Source organism: Macrosteles quadrilineatus, unplaced genomic scaffold, assembly GCF_028750875.1.
Source record: "Macrosteles quadrilineatus isolate MER2022 unplaced genomic scaffold, UCM_ALF_1.0 Scaffold_2__2_contigs__length_208266976, whole genome shotgun sequence".
Classification (NCBI taxonomy): Eukaryota; Metazoa; Arthropoda; class Insecta; order Hemiptera; family Cicadellidae; genus Macrosteles; species Macrosteles quadrilineatus.
In genome coordinates this window covers 203125694-203149606 of record NW_026542595.1, presented here as the reverse complement: position 1 = coordinate 203149606, position 23913 = coordinate 203125694, and the positions used below count along the sequence as shown (strand labels likewise).

At 35.4% G+C, this 23913-nt stretch overlaps 1 protein-coding gene across 1 annotated transcript; it reads left to right on the top strand.

Annotated features, from left to right (window-relative positions):
* The first annotated feature begins 3844 nt into the window (after positions 1-3844).
* On the top strand, positions 3845-23709 carry LOC128987439 (WD repeat-containing and planar cell polarity effector protein fritz-like). The gene is made up of 15 exons (XM_054408282.1): positions 3845-4024; positions 5177-5312; positions 6721-6901; positions 7819-8018; positions 9119-9219; positions 9807-9921; positions 10533-10739; positions 11250-11413; positions 16096-16200; positions 16390-16616; positions 17211-17334; positions 18084-18244; positions 19598-19767; positions 20109-20268; positions 21748-23709. The coding sequence occupies exons 1-15, from the start codon at positions 3942-3944 to the stop codon at positions 21804-21806; spliced, it is 2193 nt and encodes a 730-aa protein (XP_054264257.1). The 5' UTR covers positions 3845-3941; the 3' UTR covers positions 21807-23709.
* The last annotated feature ends 204 nt before the right edge of the window (positions 23710-23913 follow it).

Below are 23913 nucleotides of genomic sequence, written 5' to 3'. Positions count from 1 at the left end.
CTTTAACAGTCAATATTGGAATTGGAAAATATGCAATTGTCACTGGAATTGAAATGTTGCAATATGGATAGTTTATATGTTGTTTACATTTTTTGCTTGCTTGTATTAAATCTGTTTGTTCGGGAATAACTTAAAAAAAGAGAAAATTGACCGCCATTTTCCAATATGGTGGCCGTAGCACAGCATGCATGAATGTTGATTTTTAATATGTTTTCCTGGGTAACAACAGAATTATACCAAAATGGAATGCGATGGGAAATTTGTGCTAAATGTTAAATAGTTCCATTCAGTTTTAAGCAACAGTTTCAATATACCTGTATAAAACCTAGTAAACTGGAAATGACACTTTGTTGTTGTGAATATGAACATACGAAATTTCTATGTAATCACTAAGCGTACGATAATGAACTGATGTACTAAATTAGATCAGTCAATTTTAAAATTCTACAAAAATAGATGGCCAAACTTTATGATTTGAAGGTCAACAATTTTAAAAGCATATGTTTAGCCCGTAAAACCTTGTGCACGTGATCTGATTATGTTTAAACTTCTTTCCTGTTATAAAATTGTCTTAAGGGTAAAAAAAAATATAAATTGCATTTATAATTAAGTTACAGTAATAAATTTACATTTGTGGTTTTAAATTACAAAACCCCATCTCCTTGGGTTTCTGGCAGATGCTTGTTCTTGCGGCTCTCACTGAAAAAAATATAAAAAAATACCCCCGCCGCAGCAAACCTGCAGACTAAGCGAATTTCCATATGTCTGATTGGATTTACACTAAAATGTCTACTTAAAAATTTAACATTTATTTCCTTTTTAAATAGAATTATTTTAACAGGTACTTAGGTTTGCTGCATCAGGGAGGGTAAAACTTTTTTTTGTAAAATGTTAATAGCTAGTAAGAAATAAAAACATTTTCCAAATTTGATCAAAATATGTTCATAAACAAGCAAACTACAACAGTTTACTTATTCTCCATAAGAATAACATGGGAATTTAAAATTTACTTTTTTTTGGAATTTTCTCCGTAACCATTAGGCGCATAGTAACACTTCAATATACTAAATTATTTGTTTTTTTAAGCTCTACCAAATGGTTTGAAAAGATTTTGCAAAATTTTATTTTTTTGGGTCAAAAATGGGAAAAACCTATTTTTACCCCATAAAACCCCCCGTAAACCCCCGTTCCCATAATCCGATCATGCTGGTTCGCGAACTCGTTCGAGTTTATCCCGCCTTACACCGTCAAACCAAATTTTATCAAAATCGGACAAAAATTACTCAAGTTATCGTGCGGATGGACATATATATATATATATATATATATATATATATATATATATAGAGATATATATATATATAGAGATATATAAAAATTTGAACGAATGGTGTTTTTGGCCTCTGGGGACATCAAAATGAAAAATTAAATCGGTCCCGGGCCTAGGTCTTACCATGAGACTTTCCAGAGCTCTGTGTCTACTCAGAAGACTGAGATATTTTGTACCAAAGGACTGGCTGAAAACTGCTTATATTGCTTTCTTTCAGAGTATTTTATTGTATGGCCTAAGGCTCTGGGGTGCCGCCTCTGGGGTCAAGAGAGTTCTGCGCTATCAAAAGAAAGCAGTTAGAGTAGTAGCTGGTGCTGATTACTTGGACCATTGCAAACCCATATTTGTAGCTGAGAGCTTAATGACAGTTTGTAACCTCTATATTTTTCAGTCCTTGATCAAAATCAAGAAGGAATGGGATTCTCTTGAGCTGAGAGGCGACATCCATCCCTATAATACACGTAGGAAAAATGATATCAATTTACCACATGTTAGATTAAGTAAAGTTCAGATGTCGAATGAGATTCTAAGTTATAAGTTTTTTAATAAACTTCCTTTTGCAGCTCGGAACCTGCCGGACCCAAAATTTAGAAAAGGTGTTGAGGGGCTCCTTTTGGCAAACCCTTTGTACAAAAACAGAGAATTTTTTGATTTGAAAGAAGAACTTGTAAGTAGTTTTTTTTAGTTTTTCAACCGAGTGCTGTGTGCTGTTTTTTTTTTCTTCTCTTTGCATGGAGAGTTTCAGGAATGTAATTCTTATATTGGTAAGAAACCTTGTACCATTGTCTTATTTTAGTTTTTATTTTTTTTAGCTATAGTTGACTGACGTTTTCCAGCAATGTAACCACATTTTATGGAAATAAAAATTCTTGATTCTTGATTCTTGATTCTTGATTCTTGATTCTTGATTCTTGATTCTTGATTCTTGATTCTTGATTCTTGATTCTTGATTCTTGATTCTTGATTCTTGATTCTTGATTCTTGATTCTTGAGACCTACGGTAATAGCTACTTCCCTATAGGGAAATTCGCTAATATGGAAAGTAAAAAGTAACTATACGGGATGTTCAAAAAAAGTGGGGACATATTTTACCTAGTGATTCCTTGGGTGAAAATAAAGAGAAACTCAAGTATAAAACTTTTCCAAAATCCACTCGTTAACCAGATATCCGCCATTTTGTATTTTTTACATAAACATTTTTATCTGTGGACTTTTTCAACAAATCTTTATAAAACTCGGTATTTATGTTGAGATATTCGAATTCCCTATCAAAGATCGAATAAGAAATAGCCATGAAATATTGAAATATTACGATTTTTAGTTTTAAAATGGGGGCAAACTTGACTAGCTTCTGCCTTATTCTACCCCATTTTACAAATGAAAATCGTAGTTTTTGAGTCATTTAAGTTTAAAAAATTAAAATGGCTGCAATTTTGAAATTTTAAGTTTTTGTCTAACATTGGTCTGTTCTACCCACATACATACCAAGTTTTATAAAGATTGGTTGAAAAAGTCCAAAGATAAAAATTCTTATGTAAAAGATACAAAATGGTAGATATCTGGTTAACAAAGCGATTTTGGAAAAATGTCATAGGCCTACGCGATTTTCTCTTTATTTTCACTGAAGGAATCACTAGGTAAAATATGTCCCCACCTTTTTTGAACACCATGTATAAATAAAATCACAGATAGGCTAGCACGCCCCATTTTCCTAACATGATGAGGGTATCATCAAAAAATATGTATAGATCTAGACTATTTTAATTACAGGGAGTTTCGAAACTCTCTGCCGAAACTCCGTGGTCATGTTCCTTAGGTCAAAACAAACAAAAAATATCAAATAATCATATGCCTTATGTCGCTTCGTTTTCTATCTGTCGGTGTGTAGGCCTTTCTATTTTGTGAATAGGATTTTCTGAAGTTAATTAATACAACAAATTTTGGAAAATTCTATAAATTAGCAGGGATTGCCTTTATAAAAATGAATTTTCTCCGTTATTTCTGTTATGACCTTATACTAACACTGCAATTAATTCTGTAAAGTGAGTTTATATTTCCATCCTTTTTGTCTTTTGTAACTTTTTTATAAATCCTATGGCTTTTGAGTTATTACACTTTGAAAAATTGAAATGACCACCATTATGAAATTATACAAACTTGATGCTTTACAAAAAGATGGTTCCTAACCTATTTTTTGTCATCATACACGAACCAATTTGCGTCACAACATTGCGGAATTTCTTTGTTATAGTAACTACATAGCGCAGCTTCATGGTGGCAATTTAACGCCAGTCAAATGTTTCAGGATTTAAGTTCAAAGGTTAGGTTACTTACTGCATACGTAACCAAACCCAACAACAGCTGAACTGAACATTTTGTTGTTTGTTTATTGTTTTTGTTTTCTTTATTTAGGACTTAGTTTAGATTTTGTATATCTCAGTCATAGTTATGCTATGTTTTTGCTTTATTATCTTTAAATGTTGGTGTTATGTGTAATAAACTTCGTATTTTATCAGATCAAATATTAATTATTGACATTTTGTAAAAAAATGGTTGACATATCAGTGTATAAGCCAATATTGTAGGTTAGGCAAGGGTAAAACTGGTTACTATGTTCACACTATTGAGCGAAGTACATTTCTGGAGTTTCAATGATGTTATTGGTATCAGAGATACTGATTTTGGAGCCTTCAGGTATGCTAAACACACAATATTTTATTGGCTAGGGCTAGTCATATTAAGTTAAGTTTTGGATTTCCCCTTCAATCTAGTGATAGGCCTAGACGTATTCATATTTTCTTCCCTTAAACATACCAAGATATGTAGGTAAAATACAACACCTTGCTTACCCAGGTTTAGTAAAACAAATCGACAAATCGTTTAGTGCTCAGTTCGTCTAATAGCCTATAGCCCCTAACCTACAGTAAACTTTATGTAGAATTGCTAAGCCTAGGGCTTAGGCACATAGGCCTACTTAGGCTTAGGACATAGAATTGTGTCACATTGGCTATTTCTGAATTGTGCCTACAATTGTACCTACAATTCAAAAGTAGTTTAGGAGTAGGCCTATTAAACTTAGGGTAAGTTAGGTTATGAGAAGATTGATTTGATTTCTTTGCCTGTGGAATATTTAAACAAACATTAAGTTAGGCCTAGGCTTGGGTATTAAACAGATGAGTGCATAACAGTGGTTTAAGGGTAGGTTTGAGCATCGATTAGTCAACCACCCGCATCGATGTTCATCATGGACGGTAACATTGATCTACTGATAACATCGTCAGGATACCATCAATGTTTTCAGGGCTGAAACATTGATGTTAGGTAGGCTAATCAATGTGTTTTTTTTCAGATTTTAGTCTGCTCTCTGTACTGCAACCGTCGATGTATAATTTGCATCTCAAAAGGAGTTATTATACATTGAGGGAGTTATGATACATAGCCTACAGGGAGCTATTATAGGCCTAGACATAGATGACTGCAACAGCTAATTAAACTAATACAATCCAGCCATAGGATACACATCCAGTTGATCGGGGAAGACGATACAGTAGTTTCTCAGTCATATGGGAAATTATTGTAATTTTACTGTGATCGCAGGATACGATCACCGTTATTGTGATCGATAGAGAAAAAATAAAGCCATTACGCCAACTTATAAAATACCATTTTAAAATTTTTTATGCAATTTAACTGTATTTCCAGCTAGATCCAATCAATTTGATAAGTTAATCCAAACAGGGTCTCGTCCCAATTATTTAGGATTAGTGGGACTTAAGTTAATAATAATCTTTATCCAAATTAAGTACCATAATGCCAGAATGTGTATTATCTATTTTTTGTTTTCAGGTATTTTGATAAGAAAACCTCAACAGAATCACCATTTACACTTGGAAAAAAGACTTACGTTGAGAAAAGAGGGATGATATGGACTCCTCAAAATAAAAGACCTCTAAAACTAAAGGACACTCTAAAAGAATTTGAAGTAAGCTATTAATGCTTTGTACCTAATTTAGAATTTTCCATAACTTCATTTTTTTTTTTATCAAACAAAAAACATAAGCAACAGAACATCTAGGTAGCTGAGTGGTTACAGTGTTCGTATTTTTTACGACTAAGTTAGGCCCTACTCTAAGCATAAATTTTGCAAGTCAATGCCGGAGGAAATCTTGGCAACCAGTAAACACTTGATAGTCAGGAAGGTTCGTGCCTATCGCGGTTGCGGGGTTATTAAAAATGCTGGATTACTGAACATCTTCTAAAAACAGCTGTTATTGCGTAACTAGCGAAAAAACCACTGTTCTTTCAGGTTTTGTCGATCGCACCTGACATTTGCATTATGCTCGCAACGTCTGCCAACCGCTTTCAACACCTGTTATACGGTCTTCAAGTCTGCCTATCGCTTTAGACTCTTCTGATTGCTACACTGACACTCCCAATCGCTACGGACATTAAGCAACATTTTTTTCTTTTAGGCCGATACTGGATTATTTTTTATTATATTATTATATTATTGAAAGTGCTGGACCAGGGTAGATGCCGTAGTAACAAGCATACTGTACAATTTTTATTCATAGCTTCAAATGAAGTTCCTAGCAGCTAAACATTGTGAAGGTTTATCAGTTTTTGAGGCTGTAATTACTTTTTACAACAATTTTTTTCTTTTACTTGCAATAGGCCACTGTACCCTAAGTTGGGTTATCATGGAGTTTATAATCCAACTCGTCCATCTTACATTATATAATATTGAAATCGTTCAAGTAAAACATTTTCGTTAAACAACGTAAATGTTAGTCCACACTTCTCTATATGAAAAAAATCAACAGAAAGATTTTTAAAACTAATAATTTAGTTGTCTGGACATTACTTAATATTTCCTTTATAAAACATCTATTAGTTTTATTCAATCTAGATTTGATGTTACAACTTAGGCCTACCTATCTAAGGTAACTAGACTAAGCTGGGTAGCTAAGTGAGGATAGTGTTCACCAGTGCTCGACATGTAAAAAATGAGATGCCGTAACTGTAGTCTATTTAATGTGATTTTTACTTATTTATGCCAATATTGTTATCTTTCCGAAAAAGAGGTACCAGAACTCTGTTCCGCCGCGTTCCCCTGCAAATGGAGCCTGGTGTTCACTTAGAAATCAAAAGGTCACTGATTCAGTTAGTTTTTTGACTGTTTGAAATTGGACCCAGCTGTCCTTGATTATTACGCTCATATTCAACAATCCTCGCTAAGAAACAGCAAGCCTTATCAGTTAAATTAGTAACAATGCTGAACCGATCACCTCACTCCATTTTAAACTCACCCTGCCTTCACATTCAGCTTAGGCACTTAATTGTGTCATTTGTAAAATTGAATTCAATTTTAATTGAGTTCAATGTTATAGGAATATCTAGAGAGCCAGAGAGTGGTCTATCACCAATGGAGAAACAGTTGTACCCTACAGCTCATGTTTAACTCTGGGCTCCTAGCTAACTTGACTGTCAGTCCATCGACTGGAGATCTACTAGAGATTGTTTTTGACAAGTTTCTGGTTGGAAAACTTCTCAGCGATTACGTCTCTGATGGTGAGTATCGTACGGCTTTTCCAGCCAGCCACTAAAGAAAAAATTTATTTTGGAATTCTTAGGTAACCTACTCATTTTTTTGTATTGAGTCAATTTAAAAAGAAGAATATGTCCTATAGCCTAATTCCTATCACTAAAACTAAGGTGGAAAGTCGTTTGAATTCAACCTCGCCGATTCAAGTAAACTGGTCAATCCTCCTTTTCATGTACCGGTATTTAAATTTTTTACTTCAATCACATTCTCATAAAATACAGACACATGCTTTTCAGTGTCTTAGAAATGTAATCTAATCCGGGACTGTTTGAATAGAGCAATCACTTACTTATTCATATTTTTTAACTCCTCACTACAGCTACCGGTAAGCTATACAGATCAAGTGTTATTTTCTCTCAATTCCCAATAACTACATATACATTTTTTGTCATAAAATAATAAACATTGCGAAATGATTAAAATTGAGTCATGCCTACCTGTATTTTGTTGTCTTTACAATGTAACAGACGACTCCTGTCCAGACAAATAAATGGCCTATTCCCCCTTGATGTAGTAAAATAAGGGCAACATAAGTAAATAATAAGATATTACTGTTTGGATGAAGTAGTTGGCCTACATAACTCTAGGACTAGAATGCTACAATTTAGGGGCTATAATGGTGTTTTAACATACTGAACTAACTTTGAAGCAGTTTATTAGACTAATATATTTACAGAATAAATGCTTCTAAAGATGAATTGATAAGTTTGAGTTTACTTTATATCCTAAACAGTGAGTGGATATGTTTATGATTATATCTATAATTTTAGTCACAAAAGACATTTATTATTTTTAGAGCCGTCTACTTAAAAATCCAAGGATTAAGTTACTGTTTTTAGTGTTTTTCTAGTACAAATTAAACTTGCACACAAACTGTTTTCAGTGAGTTTGACAAACACTAATGTGTTTTGTTCCTACAACGACAACCAAGTGACAATCGTAAGCTTGGGGAAGCCTGCAGTGAAGCATGGGGCCCTGCGTAAGTGGGGGGCTCTGGACCCCAAAGTGGGATCGTTGGAGTTGGCGGGGCCAGCGGGTCGTAGACTGGAGCGAAAACTGTCTGTTAACAAGACTGGAGATATGGTGAGCTATAAAGTTTTTCCGTATTAATTGATTCAATCTTGTTGTATTGTTTCTATTTTAGGGTTATAAATTTATTTTTAGTTTATTGCAGAAATAATAAAGGAATTATTTTAACATTTTTCTGATTATACATTTAACTTGATATTTACAAAACAGGACTTTAACATATTCTTCCATTTTGATTAAAACACACACCCTTGAAAAAGAACTAAAGGTAGTTAAAATTTGAAAAAAATATGGCAAAACATCTTTTGACTGACTAAAGAGAACTAAGAGGTCACTTTCAAGTATATATTGGTCGTTTAAGCATTAAGATGTTAAAAAAAAACTTTGATGCCCAAAAATGAGGTAAAAGATTATGTAGCCAATGGATCCAGCTGAGTAACTTAATAATTTTTCTGCTCACCCACTAATGAGAAAGATGCCGGTTTGATCCTGAGAGAAGACAGTAGCTTCTTAATCTTTTAGAACAGGCAATATTAATAATTTAAACGGCCTTTTGTTCTATGCCAGTGACATTTTAAATTGAAGTCATATATAGTTGAATATTACCGCTAAGCGGTACAAACCCATTAAAGTTTTGTGGATATGCCGGGAATCGAACCTATCCCTACTGCACCGAAGTCTACTAACCACTAGACTAGCAACTACCAAATAAAAGAACCAGCAGATATTCATCAGTTACAATCATCTCATCTATATAACATCTTTGTCGTTATAAACATCCTTATTTGTCAGGAGTTACATATTCTAAGGAAAATAATGAGAGCCGATGAAAAAGAGTCACAGGATTTAGGAAGTGGAGACAGTTGGTGAGGCGAAACACCTTCTTAATGTAAGAGTAAATGTAAGCATGTCTAGTGGAACCTCGATAAGAAGACCCTCGATAAAAAGTCACTCTTGATAACAAGTGTATTTTTCAAATCCCCTTGAATTTATTTTACCTCTAAACACATGTTATTGCAAACCTCAATAAGAAGTCAACCTTGATAGCCAGAATTATTTTGCAATCCCCATGAGAGTCTTGTTATCAAGGTTCTACTGTATTTGGATAATTTTGTCTATCAAAGTCACTTAAACTCAGATTTCCCAATTTCCAGGTTCTCATTTGGTGGAGATGCACTCGAGATGAAGTTTACCCTTGGAGTCCTCAAGTCAAAGACCAGGACAGAGCAAACGTCCATGTTTACAGTGTGAATGGGTAAGAATTGTATGAATTGTAAAGTGTGTACAGTTAAATAATAAATCAAAATTTTAGATGGAGGGACTTATATTGATAAACCGAGAAATGTTGATGGTTGGTGGATTGATTCTGAACTGAACAAAAGCAAAAAGAAAATTTACAGCATTCTATATTCCTTCGGCGATTTGTTTACCTGTCCCAGTTGTTCTTAAATTTTTTTATAGTCATATGGTAATAACATATTAGGCTGTTTTTGAAAAGTCTCAATCAAAGTCTTTATCCAAAATAATAACTTGTTGATAAATTGACATTAGATAAATTTTAAATTTTCTACATAACTTTTATATTAACTCTTTTTTAACTGTTTTATCATGGATTAAAGAAAATAACCCTTTTTTATATTTTTTATATTTATCATTTAGTTGCCTGGGACACTACAAAAAGATCTAGTGTTAGGCTTATTTAGTCATATCATTACATTTTATTACTCACAAGAGATCATTCTAGTCCGTGGTTTGTAAGTACAACCAACATCTAAGTATATGCCTGAAGATTGTCTATTTCATTATCTCTTTTAGTTTATTATCTCATGTGTAATTTTGCAGGTTGCGAGCAGAGCTACTGTGCTTTTACCGGACGGAACACGATCCTCTTTGCGTTATGTTCAGTCAAGTGCAGAGCAATCTAATCCACTCAGTCGAACAGAAGGTGTCAAGAAAGGTAAAATCAAAATCATACTAAAGCGTGAAAGAGGTCATAGAATGCACAGTGCTTTTTTGACTGGTTCTTGTTCTTTTTCATAAACACATGGCTTTGAGAAATATGTTGGGTGGATTTGGATTCAAAAGTAATTTAATTATTACTACCAGTCAATTTTCTTTTTCTTTCTACATCTTAGTGAAGAATCTCTCTCTCCTATCTTATAATCTTTACTAACACAAGTATTAAAGATGAATAACCATTGTTAAACCATTGTTAAACTCAACAAAATAGCAACCTATGCATGCATGAAACAACCATTGAATAAAATTCTCAGACCAATCACCAGGAATATTTTTGTTTGTTTGTTACTGTTGTTGTTTGTTTGTTAAATTAAACTTTTAGCTTCATTGCACTTTTAACTCACCATAGCCGCCTCTTCATTTACTTCCTCTATTGTCCTCTAACTTTTTTGCACCATTTCATTAATAAAATATTGCATAAATGTAAAAGAACTCTATGGAAAATCAAACGCCAGGCAAACTTCCACCAACGATTTGTTGAGACTACTTAAGGCAACCAATGTACTCTACCCATATGTTTGTGTTTACGATGCAGGTTTGCTGTTACAGGGCGAGGTGACGGTAGAGAACTGTGTGTATGAAGTGTCCAAGTCTCGTCTACAACGCACGGCAGTCACGTGTATTCCACTGCAGACGCATGTGTGCTGTCTTGCGTTCAGTCATGACGATGCCAAGTTGCTTCTCGGCTGTATAGACGGCTCACTAGTGCTGTACGATGAGGGCAGAGGCGCTACACACATTGTAAAAGCTGCCTTTGTGAGTAAAATTGTGTTCATAAATAGCTTTGTTAATTTCTTAATTCATACCACACAGTTATTAATGCTTGGATGGTGAATAGAGTTAAAATAATTATTTTTGTTAAAGTGTAGGCCTACACCATATTTTACAACCTATAACTACTCTTTTTGCGTTATTTTAGGGATCATGGCATCCTAAACGGATGGTACCATCAGGATCAGTTTAAAACAGTTTTTAATGATGTTTCAGAATCAGAAATATGATACCGTCCTCAGTTAAACCTTTTGTCACAAAAGAAAATCAACACAGATAACTCCAGCTTTGGCCAGGCTGTTTATTAATTTTCTATGCTTTAGTTTCTCACCGGGTAGGATAAGATTCCAGATGCAGGAACATTGTGAAAAATTTCAACTAAATTCTAATGAAGTACTAAAACATCTTTTAATTAAGAAATTAGGCTACCATTGTTGATGTTATTACGAAATATTTATCATAATTCAAACTCCTCGTTAAATATTTCCTCTTCAGATCCCTACGCTGGTGTGTTGGCACCCAGACAACTGTCTAGTGATTGTAGCCAATGAGCGTAGTCAGTTGCAGTGTTTCGACGCTTCTCTAGCCTGCGTCAAGATGCAGCTCATGAGCGAAGATGTGACTCCATCTACCATCATTGATCTCGGAGCTTATTTCAAGTAAGTGCACTCAAATACTCCCACGAGAAAAGTCGCTTATGTATCTCCTACTTCCTGTTGATCCAATTTGGTTAAACGGATGATAAAAATTGCCCGGTAAAAGAAATGGTCACTTCTGCCAAGTGAAGTCCGGTTAAAAGGTGTTTGGATAAAATGGAGTCTACTGTAAAATATAGAATATATTGAGTAGTGTTCTATTTCTTATACAAGAATATTATTCACACATCTTGCTTGAACAAACTCTATTTTCAAACTAAACCAATGTTTACAAAAACATCTGACAACAAACATATTTAAACACATGATAAAAAGAACAGACTTAATACAACATCCCGCTTCAAGATGTCCACATCTTTATGAACCTCAGTACCGCCTCGGTTTCTTAATGGACCTTCCGTAACGGGTTACTGTGCCAGCTCCTGGACGATCACGTGAGTTGCATGGACGATTAAGGACCATGGATGAACAGTTTGAAAGAATTCCATCTCCTCCGTAGTACGGTGCAGGAACTAAGAACTTCCTGTTTCGGCGAATAGTTCTCTTGTCAGTTTCCACAAGGTAGGAACGTGGTTCGTTCAATTTCCTGACTACCTTACCGTGTCGACGTAGATCTGTGATCCATACCATGCTTCCAACTTCTAATTCACTTAAACCACTCGCTCCATGTCGTTTATCAAGTTGTATCTTGTACTTATTCTGGTACTTATTCTCCCTCTCAAGAAAATTCTTATTTTCCACAGGATTTCCAACCAAAGTAGATGGAAGATTGTCTCTTAATTTCCTTCCAAACATAAGTTCAGATGGGGAAAAGCCGGTATCAAGAGGTGAGGTCCGGTAAGAAAGTAGGGCAAGTTCAAATTTATCCTTGTTTTTCTTCATTAGCCCTTTTGCTACTTTCACAGCTGCTTCAGCTGCCCCATTTCCCTGATGGTGGTGGGGACTACTTCTGAATGTGGAGAACCCCCACTCCTTTGCAAACAGTTTAAATTCACTTGAGTCAATATGGTGAAATTGTGTCCCAGTATCTGAATAAACACGTTGAGGAATTCCAAAACGTGAAAATGTGGTTTTGCAAACCCGAATCACATCTGAAGCCCTCATTCGATGCATTTCCTCGACTTCAAAGTATCTTGAGTAGTGATCCACGATAACCATATACCACTTGTCTTCGTGTTTGAACAAGTCAACAGACACATTTTGCCACGGGTAATCCGGGACAGTTCTCGGAATCAATGGTTCACTGTGATTAGTTGAGTTCTGAATACACACTGGACACGATTTGATTTTCCTTTCTATTTCTTGAGAAATTCCAGGCCACCACATGGTTTCCAAAGCACGTTTCCTTGTTTTTGTGATTCCCAAGTCTCCACTGTGAAGCCTCTCGAGCATTTCCGCTCGTAGTTCTTGAGGTATTATCATCCGAGTTCCTCGAAGCAATAGCCCATCAATACAACTTAACTCGTCTTTCACATTAAAGTACTCTTGAATCTCATTAGGTAAACTTGATTTTACAGGCCATTCGTCTAAAATTTGTAACTTAAGTTGTGCACAGATTGGATCTCTCATTTGTGAGTGAAGTACCTTTGTCACATTTTCATCTGTAGTGTTTATACTAATCAGACTGATTTCGTGGACGAAGGCTTCCACTTCTTCGGTCAATTCGCCATCTTCGTCAGCCGGAATAGGACTTCTTGATAGTAGATCTGCTATGGCAAGGTCTTTTCCTGGGGTCCAGGTCATGCGATAATCGTATCTCATCATACGCATTCGGAACCGCTGTAGCCTCGGTGAGAGCTCGTCCAAATTTTGTGTTTTGAAAATTGAGACAAGCGGTTTGTGGTCGGTCTCAATTGTGTACATTTTACCCATCAGGAAACATTTCAAACGGTCACTTGCCCATGTGCACGCAAGCGCTTCTCTCTCAATGTTACTGTAGTTTTCTTCAGCAGGCGTTAGAGTCCGAGATATATATGCCACAGGTTTCTTGTTTTCTCCTTCAACTTGAAGTAAAACCGCTCCAAGACCTTTTTTTTGAAGCATCGCAAGAAAGAATCGAGGGTTTTTGCGGATCGGAAACAGTCAAACATGGCTCTGATGATAAAATCTGTTTTACTGTGACAAAAGCGTTTTCTTGAGCTGGTCCCCAAAAGAAATCGTTTTTAGTCTTTAACAAGCTCGTAATTGGCTCCAAAATCTCACTGCGGTTCGGAATAAATTTTGCCAGAAAAGTGATCATGCCCATGAATCTTTGTACTTCATTAGCATTTCTTGGAGCTGGTAAGTCCACAATCGCTTGTACCTTGCTTGGATCAGGCTTGATTCCGTCCTTAGACAGCACAAACCCCAGAAATGTCACAGTCTTCTTGCAGAACTCCGACTTCTGCTTATTCAAGGTGATTCCATTAGCTTGCACTCTCTCTAGAACGGCCCTAAGACACTCGTCGTGTTCTTCTTTCGTTCTTCCCCATATCAGACAGTCGTCAATGTGCACTAAACAGTTCTTTGCCCCTTCTAAAGCTTTTGACATGCGGCGCTGAAACTCTTCAGGAGCGGACGTAATTCCAAAAGGTAACTTACGGAATTTATACCTCCCAAAAGGGGTGATAAATGTTGTGTAATCTTGTGACTCCTCTGCAAGGTTCAGTTGCCAGAACCCGGAATTCGCATCGATCTTGCTGAAGTACTTGGCTCCCGCGATCTCGGCCAATGAAAGTTCGATCTTTGGGATAGGATAAAACCGACGTTTCACACTGTTGTTGAGTTTGGATAGGTCTACGCAGATCCTAACCCCACCTCCCTTTTTTGCGCAAACTACCATTGGTGCGCACCAATCAGTCGCGTGTTCAACTGGAACAATCACTCCTTTCTCAAGCATATCGTCTAACTGCTCTTTCACCTTGGTTTTTAAAGGTATTGGTACAACCCTGGGGGTGGATATAGCGTAAGGAACTGCATTCTCCTTCATTTCAATCTTGTACTCTCCTTTCATATTTCCCAACCCTTGAAATAAATTAGGATACTTAGTAGCTCAGTCAATATCATGTGAATCTACAGAAAAAAATCTCCTCACCAGGTTCAGCTCTTCACAGGAACGTCTGCTAAGAAGTGGAACAGTGATCTCCTCAGAAATATACGCAAGATCATAAACATATACATGATACACCCTTATGTTCAAGCTTTAGCCTTAAAGTTCCCAAAATATTGATTTGTTCTTTCTTCTTTGCGCTAAACACAGGGGATTTGCACTTTCCTAGAGGCAGAGTCTTAAAATCACCAAGAACTCCTACTGGAATCATGGTTACATCATCTGCTGTGTCAAGTTTAAATTTTATAAGACCTAAATCTTGGTTTCCACAGCTTGCTTTTACCTCCTGGACCCAGGCTTTGTCACTGCTGTCTATATTCCCTATGAAAATCTCAGGAACCTGTTGATAACCACTGTCTGAATCTTGCTGTTCGATTTCCTTAACAACGTTTTTGTTTTTTCTCGTCCACTTTTCGCGGGAGGGACAACATCGAAAAAAATGTCCAATCTCGGAACATTTGTCACATTTGGCTTTCCTAGCAGGGCATTCGGCCAGTGATCCGTGCCAGTTATAACCACATTTCCTGCACTTTTTTCTCATAGCATCCTCGGTGAATTTCTGTTCACCAGCTCTTTCAGACAGATTTGTTTTACCGACTTGTATTGACGTTTTATTCACCATAAAAACATTAGTATTGGCGAGCTCGCGTTTTTGGCGTTCTAGCTCCTCGTGTTGGCGCAAGGTATTAATCGCCTTCTCCAGAGTCAATTGAGAGTCCAGCTGGAGTCTATCACTTAGAGCCTCATCTTTCATACCAATAATGAGGACCAGAAGCACCATCTCATCGTTCAGTTCACCCCATGCACACGTTTTTGCAAGACCATGCAAATCTGTTATGAATTTTTCAGATGGATCACTCCCTTGCTTGTGTCTCAGAAATTTTGTTCTCTCATAAATGATATTTCGTCTTGGCACAAAGTATGCATCAAAGGCCCGAAGAGCCTCGTCATAAGTATTCGGTTTTGGTGAAAACGAATCGAAAATATCTTCACTCCTACTACCCATTGTAAACAAAAGTACATCGATTTGCCGAGCGTCGGAAGTGCTATCTAGACCGCACCCCCGTCTGTACCTTTGAAAGCGATTCCTCCAGGAATGCCACTCATTCGGAGTAAAAGAGAAGGTTTCTGGAGTTGGTAACGTCAGATTTATCATAGGAGTAGGAGTACACATTACTGCATTATTTTCTTGGTTTGTCTGTCCCAATGCAAAACCTAGTGACTCACCTTCAGTCTTTCTAGAATCCCTTTCTGACATGTAGTTGAATTCACTTTGGGCATCCTCCTCATTGTCCTCATACCTTTGCCTACGAGTATTTCGTTTTTTTCTGCCCTTACTTGACATCATGCGTGGTTTTAGACTTTGTTCGATAAAAAAATCAACTAAGCTGCCACCATGTTCTATTTCTTATACAAGAATATTATTCACACATCTTGCTTGAACAAACTCTATTTTCAAACTAAACCAATGTTTACAAAAACATCTGACAACAAACATATTTAAACACATGATAAAAAGAACAGACTTAATACAACAAGTAGAAAAAATTACAAACCAAACATAGCGAGTTAATTTACAAATTTATCTTTGTCATAGGCAACAACCAACACTTTTACACATTGGATGGAGCAGAAAGGCTGAATCAGTAGCTACGTCTGGATGGGCGCAGACCGAGGCGTTCCTCATGCTGTTGTTTGAAAAGTAAGTACCGGTATTAAAGTCTATTTCACACAGATTTTACCAGCTACCACATTAAGATGGATAGCTAAAATTGCAAAATAAATTAAATACAATGAATGTTAAGTGATGTCTCTCTTTGAACAAGGTGAACAAGGTTATAGTCGTCTCAATTGTATTGTGTAGATGGGCTGACACAGTGATATGTTTCAGGGGTCCTGTTGGAGTGCTGAGACTAATAGGCGGAGGCTCACCCCCGCAAGGCTCCGGCCTCACCCCCGCCACCCTGGTGTCCCAATACCTGTCTGTAGGCAGTGTAGAGAGGGCTGTCAACCTACTGTTGAGTCTCAGCTGGGACAACCAAGGGCTCCATTGTCTCACATGTCTGCATCTCATATCCAACCATGTGCTACGTCAGCCACTCACTCCGGAGAAAGAAGGTCAGTTTTAAGCATTCCTTCTTCATAATGAGTTATGTAATCGTACCTATATAGTTACTATTATTAACCCTTGGACCACTGTGGGAATGAGCTGGAGTCGTGGTAGAGTGCGGGACTTCGGTCCCTGAGGTTCCGGATTCAAATCCCACCAAATCACCAATAGATTTTATCTAAGTGATAATGCCCCAACCCCTAGGTAATGGCCCCTGAAGTAATGGGAAAACAATGCTGGGCTTGTGCCCAGTGCCTTAGGACAAAACCCCCCCTCCCAGACCACTATGAATTTAGTGGAATATTAACTAATGAGAATATAACATAACTGGGCATACTACAGGCTACAGTCCCATCTTTAAATACTCATTTAATCGCTTCTTTGTGACTATAATAGATCACAGATATGTTAAGTTGAAACCTTTAACAAGCAAAAGCTTCATGCTATTCTGTTAGAGATTAAATTAACTCAATAGGTACACTATATTGAGCTTCGTCCGTTGTAGATATTTTCAGCCATATATTTCGTTGTAGTGCCTAGTAGAATTGTTTAAGAGTAGATTTAATGTCTCGACTTTCTTCAGCTCTTTATTGATGTTTCAGTACAACTAGAGACTGCCCTGGGTAGTTTCCATGTGCCATCACAACCTCTTAGTCATGCCACGGAGGTGGAGTTTGGTGATCCAGTCAGAGACCTGACCAGGAGGTTCTTTCACCAACTTCTCAGGTAAAACTCCTCTAATGTATTAACATCGTTTGTACAACTAGCTTCGGAAAATATGTGAACAAAGCAATGTGTAACTTGACGATGGAAATCAAAGTTACCACCTTGGGTAATTAGACTGCCGTCCTTAAAAAATTGATGGGTCATGCTCTTTATGTTAAAAAGTAATTGAAGTTTAAAACACATATGTACAATCTTAAGGTAACGTAACCTTTTTAATACATTAAACTGTGAAATCGGCTTGATTATTACAGAGAAAATGTGATAACGTGAACAAAAAAGAGTTCTCACCATCAAAGCAAGCAATGGCACTTTAGCTGTTCACAGACAAACGTAGTAGGCCTTATATTGTGTATAATAATGGTGTTATCTATAATTTTGAAATAAGTGTGGTTTCTATTATCTTTCTGTTTCCACCTTGAGTGAAATTTTACACAAAGGAGGATCATGAAACATGCTATATGTACATTGTCTACTCATATTTCAATAAGCTATAATTTTTTTTTTTATAGTAGTAAATATAGCTAGTATTTTTATATGGCCACACTGCTAACTGATTCCAAAGGTAATTTTATAATACTTAATTGCACTTTGCTTAATTTTGCAATTTCATCCCCAAATACTTTCTAGGTCTCAAAGGGTTTAAGAAAACCATACTAATTGAAGATTTGTCAATATATAAACAAAACCTCTGTTTAGTTTTGTCAATTAACCAATGGATATTTACATCTTATATAAAATGTTACACCCAGGTTCAGGGTGTTTGACAAAGCGTTCAGACTAGCGATAGATCTTAATGAGTACGACCTGTTCATGGATTTGCACCACTATGCCCGCAATGTTGGCGACACTGCGATGGCCTCGGCAGCTTTAGAGAAGGCCTACCAAGTTTCTGAGTGCGATTCTGAATCAGGTACGTCTCCGTTTTTAGATTGTCACTTGAAAATTGAAATTAGTGATGGTTGAAACTAGGAATCTCAATACTAAAACTGAAACGTAAAAAATCTAATCTTGAATCTAAAGACCTAATTTCAAAACTTGTTTACTTGCCTGGTTAAGGTATTATTAATAGATATTTATACAATATTTATTATGCAATCAAAAACAACTGAAATTAATTGGTTCAGTTTCCTCTGAATATATAAAACACCTGAAAACTACATAATTTTCTTATGTAATCTCAACAAAACATTTCAAAAGTGCTTGAAAATTGTATTAAGAATCTAAGAATGGCAATTCATCAGTATGATTTGTTAAGAATAAAATAGGTACCAAAGAAGTTTGTTTTCTTGTAAGGGCATTTATGGATATTGCACAATAAATATGTTGTGAGCAGAAAGTATATGAATCATGATTGTTTCCACAAGGTCACAATTGAAGATAGAAGAGCGATGACAGAAGGCTTGCCACCTTAGCAGGAGATTTGTGGCATGTTTTCTGTTCAAAAAGTATTGGTAGTTTTGGTTTTGAGTTTGGAATCTCAAAACTCCTATCAAATTTAAAAACTGAAACTTTTCTAAAGTTTTGATATTTGAGATTCGGTTTTACAAATATCTTAGAGTACATCACTACTAAAATAGACATTTACAATTATTCTACAAAGGCATGGCAGTATATTTTTTCTCAGGGTTCTAAAGTGACTATTTTTTACACTTGCTCAAGTCAACAACCCAGACAAAGCCAAACTAGGAAAGTGAGTTGAGGTTAAAAACTAAAAAGACACTTTTGGCCATGTGGTGAACTATATTTTTTTCATACTGCTTCATTTGTTGAGATTACTAATTCACAAAATAAAAAGATTTTTCATTTTTTTACCTATATAAATGAGCTTCCTAGGTAATTTTGGTTTACTTGAAATTTATCAGGAACAAACAGCTACTACTGTTTTTTTTAAGCAACTTTATAAAAAAAATACAAATTCAAAATTTAGCAAATGTTGACAATTGAATTGAATACCTATTTTACTTTTGAGGAACATACTTTGACACTTTATGATAAACACACACACACACAACCTATAACTATAGTGTATTTATTTAGTCTATTTTATTATTCAGAACTATTTTTGTCAGTCAACAGACACAAATTAGAAACCATGTGATATTTTTCCATCCTATTATTAGTTTTATAGTTTAATCTTTGACTATAATAGTCTATGGTTTAATATATCAAAGTTATTAAGGTTGACAAATTTTATTGTGTATCTTTGCTGAATGTTAGAGTTTATAAATAATTTTTAACAGATTTTTTTCTGTGATTTCCTCAGGTTCCTCAGACTGTTCGTGTTCGCACTCGTCGTGTTCGTGTAGTTGTTCAGGCAGCAGCTCCGAGGGAGAGAGACCAACAACTCCGCCTCCCCTCCCCGTGGTGCCTACCCCTCCTCCGCCTCGACAGAAGGTTAAATTCTCCGACACGGTTACTCACATTACGGTGCCTGTGAGTACTGCAAACTACCCTTAATTGCCTTCGGACAACTCCTGAGAAAAAATTAAAACGTTCGGCATCAAGTACCTGAGTGTAGAATTTTACTCTACATTTTACAAATGCACCAATGTGAACTAGGTAGTTCCTACCATTTGAAATATGTAACCAAAATTTACAAATCAGAACATTTTTTCATATTCCGTTCACCAAATTAAGGCAGTTTGAGGGAAAGCAATTTCCTTCCTCCACCTGCCCTTTGAAACAACAGGTCAATAGTGTAGTGTAGCTATTTTATCTGTATTTAGTATTTAATGTGTTATTAGTTTAGTTTTATATACAAAACATGTTGTCAGCAGGAGGTGTCGGAGTGTGAGGACTCAGAGCAGAGTTTGTCAGCTGTCAACACTGTGGGGCTTCCCTCCCCCTCTCTGCCTCTCCCCCGTCTCACCTCAGACCCCGTCACTCTGTACTTTGCCAACAAACACGCTCACTCACTGCTCATGGCTCCACCGGGTAAGATACCAATCACCATGTTTACACATAAGGACTTGAATTGGTGTATTTATTATTTGACATACATTTCTGAATTATTAATTTGATGCAAACAGGTTTCTTTCGCTCTGACATCAATGCATTTAAATTATTTGATTGCATCTTTTTAATAGTGTGAGACTGGATCCAGCTGTTCATGATCATTGTGTTTGATAGTCCTGACAAAAACAGCTGATTTTAGTCAATAACAACAACACACTACCAAAACCAAAGCCTAAGCCATAACCCAAGTTGTCATGTTATTCTTTTAACGTTTTAACATTTATCTACCCGTCTTTGCCTTAAAATACAAATCTAGTGCGGAAAGATAAATTTATCAAATAATGAACTTAGTTTTTCACTAAGTTTGCACAAAAAACATCTACTAGAGTTTTTTACTCAATTAAGAGGGAAAGTTGGAACTTTGCACATACTGTATGGGGGTTTGTCAGCAGTAATGTTTACTACAAGCTATGATGTTTTAAGTTTATCTTTGTATAATCATTGCATTCAGTCAGTAAGTCTTTAACCATAGTAATGTGGACTAAAACTGCCTCAGAAACTCAAATACTCAGAAAGGCATTAAGAAACATCGATGAAAACCCCAAACAAAGTATAAAAACAGCTGTACTATTAATTTATAGGCTCAAAACATACTAAAACCTCATTAGGACGTAAAAAGTATGGTTGAAAAACAGCGCAGACAACGTTCGATAATTGTGTCAGCTGGCATTGTGCATCTTTTTTTTACGTAGAGCGTTGCCTTCAATATGTCTCTGTGACTGATTTTGGTTTTGAGTCTAAATCACTTTGTGTATTTTCATTGTCGCTCTGGTTGTTTTGTGAAACAAAATTTGCAATTGCTTCAAGGTTGAAAATGTTTGTTGTCATTCAACCAATCGCTCACTTCTTGATTTGTGATAGTTTCTTTCAGCAACTAAGTTGATTTCCCTTTGAATACTATAGAAAATTATTATTAAAGGAGTAGGCTTTCCATAATGGCACCAGTGTATAGTGTTCAATATCAATATCAATCAATTATTTAAGATGGGGACGCCACTAGGTGCGTATTTTATGTAAAGGAGTGAAGGATGAGTAGAGCGATATTGAAGTCTTGTTAGTGACTAAGGTCGAACCACAGTGGAATCTGTACCACATTTTTTTGCCTTTTAATTAACAAATTGGTCTAATTATCAGGATAGCACTGCCGGTAGTCGTAGTACTCACTAGTGCGGACGTTAATCCACACCAGGGAGTATCGCATCCACAGTGCATGCCTATGAATATCCACAATTCGTGACCTAGTAGCGGTCAAAGACGTACTGCCGTTAATTAGCAATTTAACTTTTTTTTTATTTCTATGTTTGTAAATCTCAGTTAAAATAAAATGTAACCTTGGTTCATCAAGACTCAACTGAACTGTGTTATTTGAGAAGTAAATCTTCTTTTATTTCTTTTCAGAAGTTCGTGAAGATGAGGAGACTGGAAAAATCAAAGTTGTACATTTTGGTGTAGTTTGATAATTTAAGATGCTCAATAAGCTTGAAAGTATTTTAGAGTCTAAAGTTAAGTTAATTTTGTAGCAAGAAGCTAGGTCAAAGCACTCAATTTTCAATAATTTGAACACTTTAATTATACTTCTGTTGTCTAAAAGATATTTAGAAACAGAACATTTTTAAATTAAATGGGTAATATGACAGACAACCTTTATGTAGTGTGGATACTACACTACAGTGATAAAATATCAAAATCATTGTGATACATTTGTCCATGAGTCAAACACTCATATTAAAAGTTCGCTGGGAGCCAATAATTTGTTACATACTTACGCTTGCCTACTAAAATGAATTATTAATACGAGTCAAGGAAACAGTATTCAAGTGCCTTATTAGTTAATAGTTACATAACAAATATGTTCCATGATGTATTAAACATACTTCTACATGGATTTATCATTTTTATAGAGCAGTTTAAGTCAATTTTAAGGTTATTTAAACCCAGTTAAGGTATATATAGTTCATTTAGCTCGTTTCAGAACAGGTTTAACCAAGAAAAACAATCTAATTAGTAATTACAATCAATTTACCTTGTTTTTATTCATGATAAATCATAAAAATATTGTATTATTGAATGCAAGGTTTGCCATAAATAAATAGATAACATTCATAGATGAACATAATGTTGTGCTTTGCCCAGCTTTACGTTGTATTATTTTGTATTATATTTGGCTGTGCATATTGTAAGATGAAAGTGTCCGTCCATATAACATGTACCTTGTATAATAAATCTTAAGAATATGTTTATATTGTTAGCAATGCGATTTTACTATTTCATATTGTATTTTATGTTGGTTATAATAGTGATCACTTGAAAGTTAAAGTTTTTTGTCATACAAGACTAACTACATCCCAGTTATAGTGAATGCGCCAATCACTCCATTAAAATTAATAATTTAATAACAAACAATTATAATTCGGATGTCGACATGCTGACTTATTATTGTTTATTAGTCGTTACTAAAATTGTATAAGCATACAGTGCACGACCAATTGCTTTATGTAATTTTAACTCATTTCAAAAGGTTGTACAACTCAGATATTAAAACCAACAGCTACTGCAAAAACTGGCCTACTTTTTTTGTGCATACTGGCATAAAAGGTGACTACAGGTGTTAATCAAAGGGTTGTAGTGCTTGCCCAACCATCTGAAGGCCACGAGTTCAATCCTGAAAAAAACAATTACTTAATGATAGTTCCAAATTGGATCCAGCTCTTCTTGATCGTTGGCATTTCAATGGTCTTGCCTAAGAAACAGCTGATAGTTTAGTCGGTAAAGCTACACAAAGCAATATCACTCATCTTGCATTCATTTTTTTTTTGTTAAACATTAAATTTCTCCATACCATGATTGTGATGTGATTGAAAGTCTTTCTCATTTTACTACCTGAAATTATTTTCTCAGAGTAATAGTTTTGTATTGGTTTCTTTCTCCTCAATGTATTCCTTAGTAAAGTATTGTTTTTATTCTTAAGAAAAATTCTGTATTATAGAGGAGCCAAAACTTATTTTATTAATCTGTTAGTTTTTAGTACCTACATATGTAACATAGTTTATGTTATCCTTTATTTTAAATGTTTTAATGTTATTTGCAGACTATCTGTTGAAGTTGAAATTATTGAATTTTGTTCGTAGTTTGTGGAACATCACAGGTTCTAATATTTATTTATTGATGAAAACATATTTCAAAATTGTGAACAAGTTCAAATTTGCCTATTTGTTAGCTGTAATACCTTTGTCAGTTAATAAAACTGATAAGATGTACCTGATTTTGTTTGTATATGTTAAAAATTATATTAAGGTTGAATGGTTAGTGATTTTATGTTTAGAAGTTTTAAGCATTTATTTTAATATTAACAAAATACGCATGTGCCTTTTTTACAATGAATAAGTTATAAACTTTTGTAATTTTTGCATCAAATTATTATTCTTTCCCGGACCTTAGACTAAGAAAATATCCTATTGCAAAAAGACCAAATTTTTACTGGTGATAGCTTAAGTAAGTAAAAGAAAAGGATAAAACTGACATCCAGGAATGTTGAAGCAAATTAGTAGTTGTATTCAAATTGGT

Bases quoted from the DNA above. Each gene is read 5' to 3' on its own strand.
- LOC128987439 (XM_054408282.1), top strand. From the start codon at position 3,942: ATGTTCACACTATTGAGCGAAGTACATTTCTGGAGTTTCAATGATGTT. The intron at 5,313-6,720 runs GTAAGCTATTAA...TCAATGTTATAG, and splicing joins ACACTCTAAAAGAATTTGAA to GAATATCTAGAGAGCCAGAG. The intron at 11,414-16,095 runs GTAAGTGCACTC...TCTTTGTCATAG, and splicing joins GATCTCGGAGCTTATTTCAA to GCAACAACCAACACTTTTAC.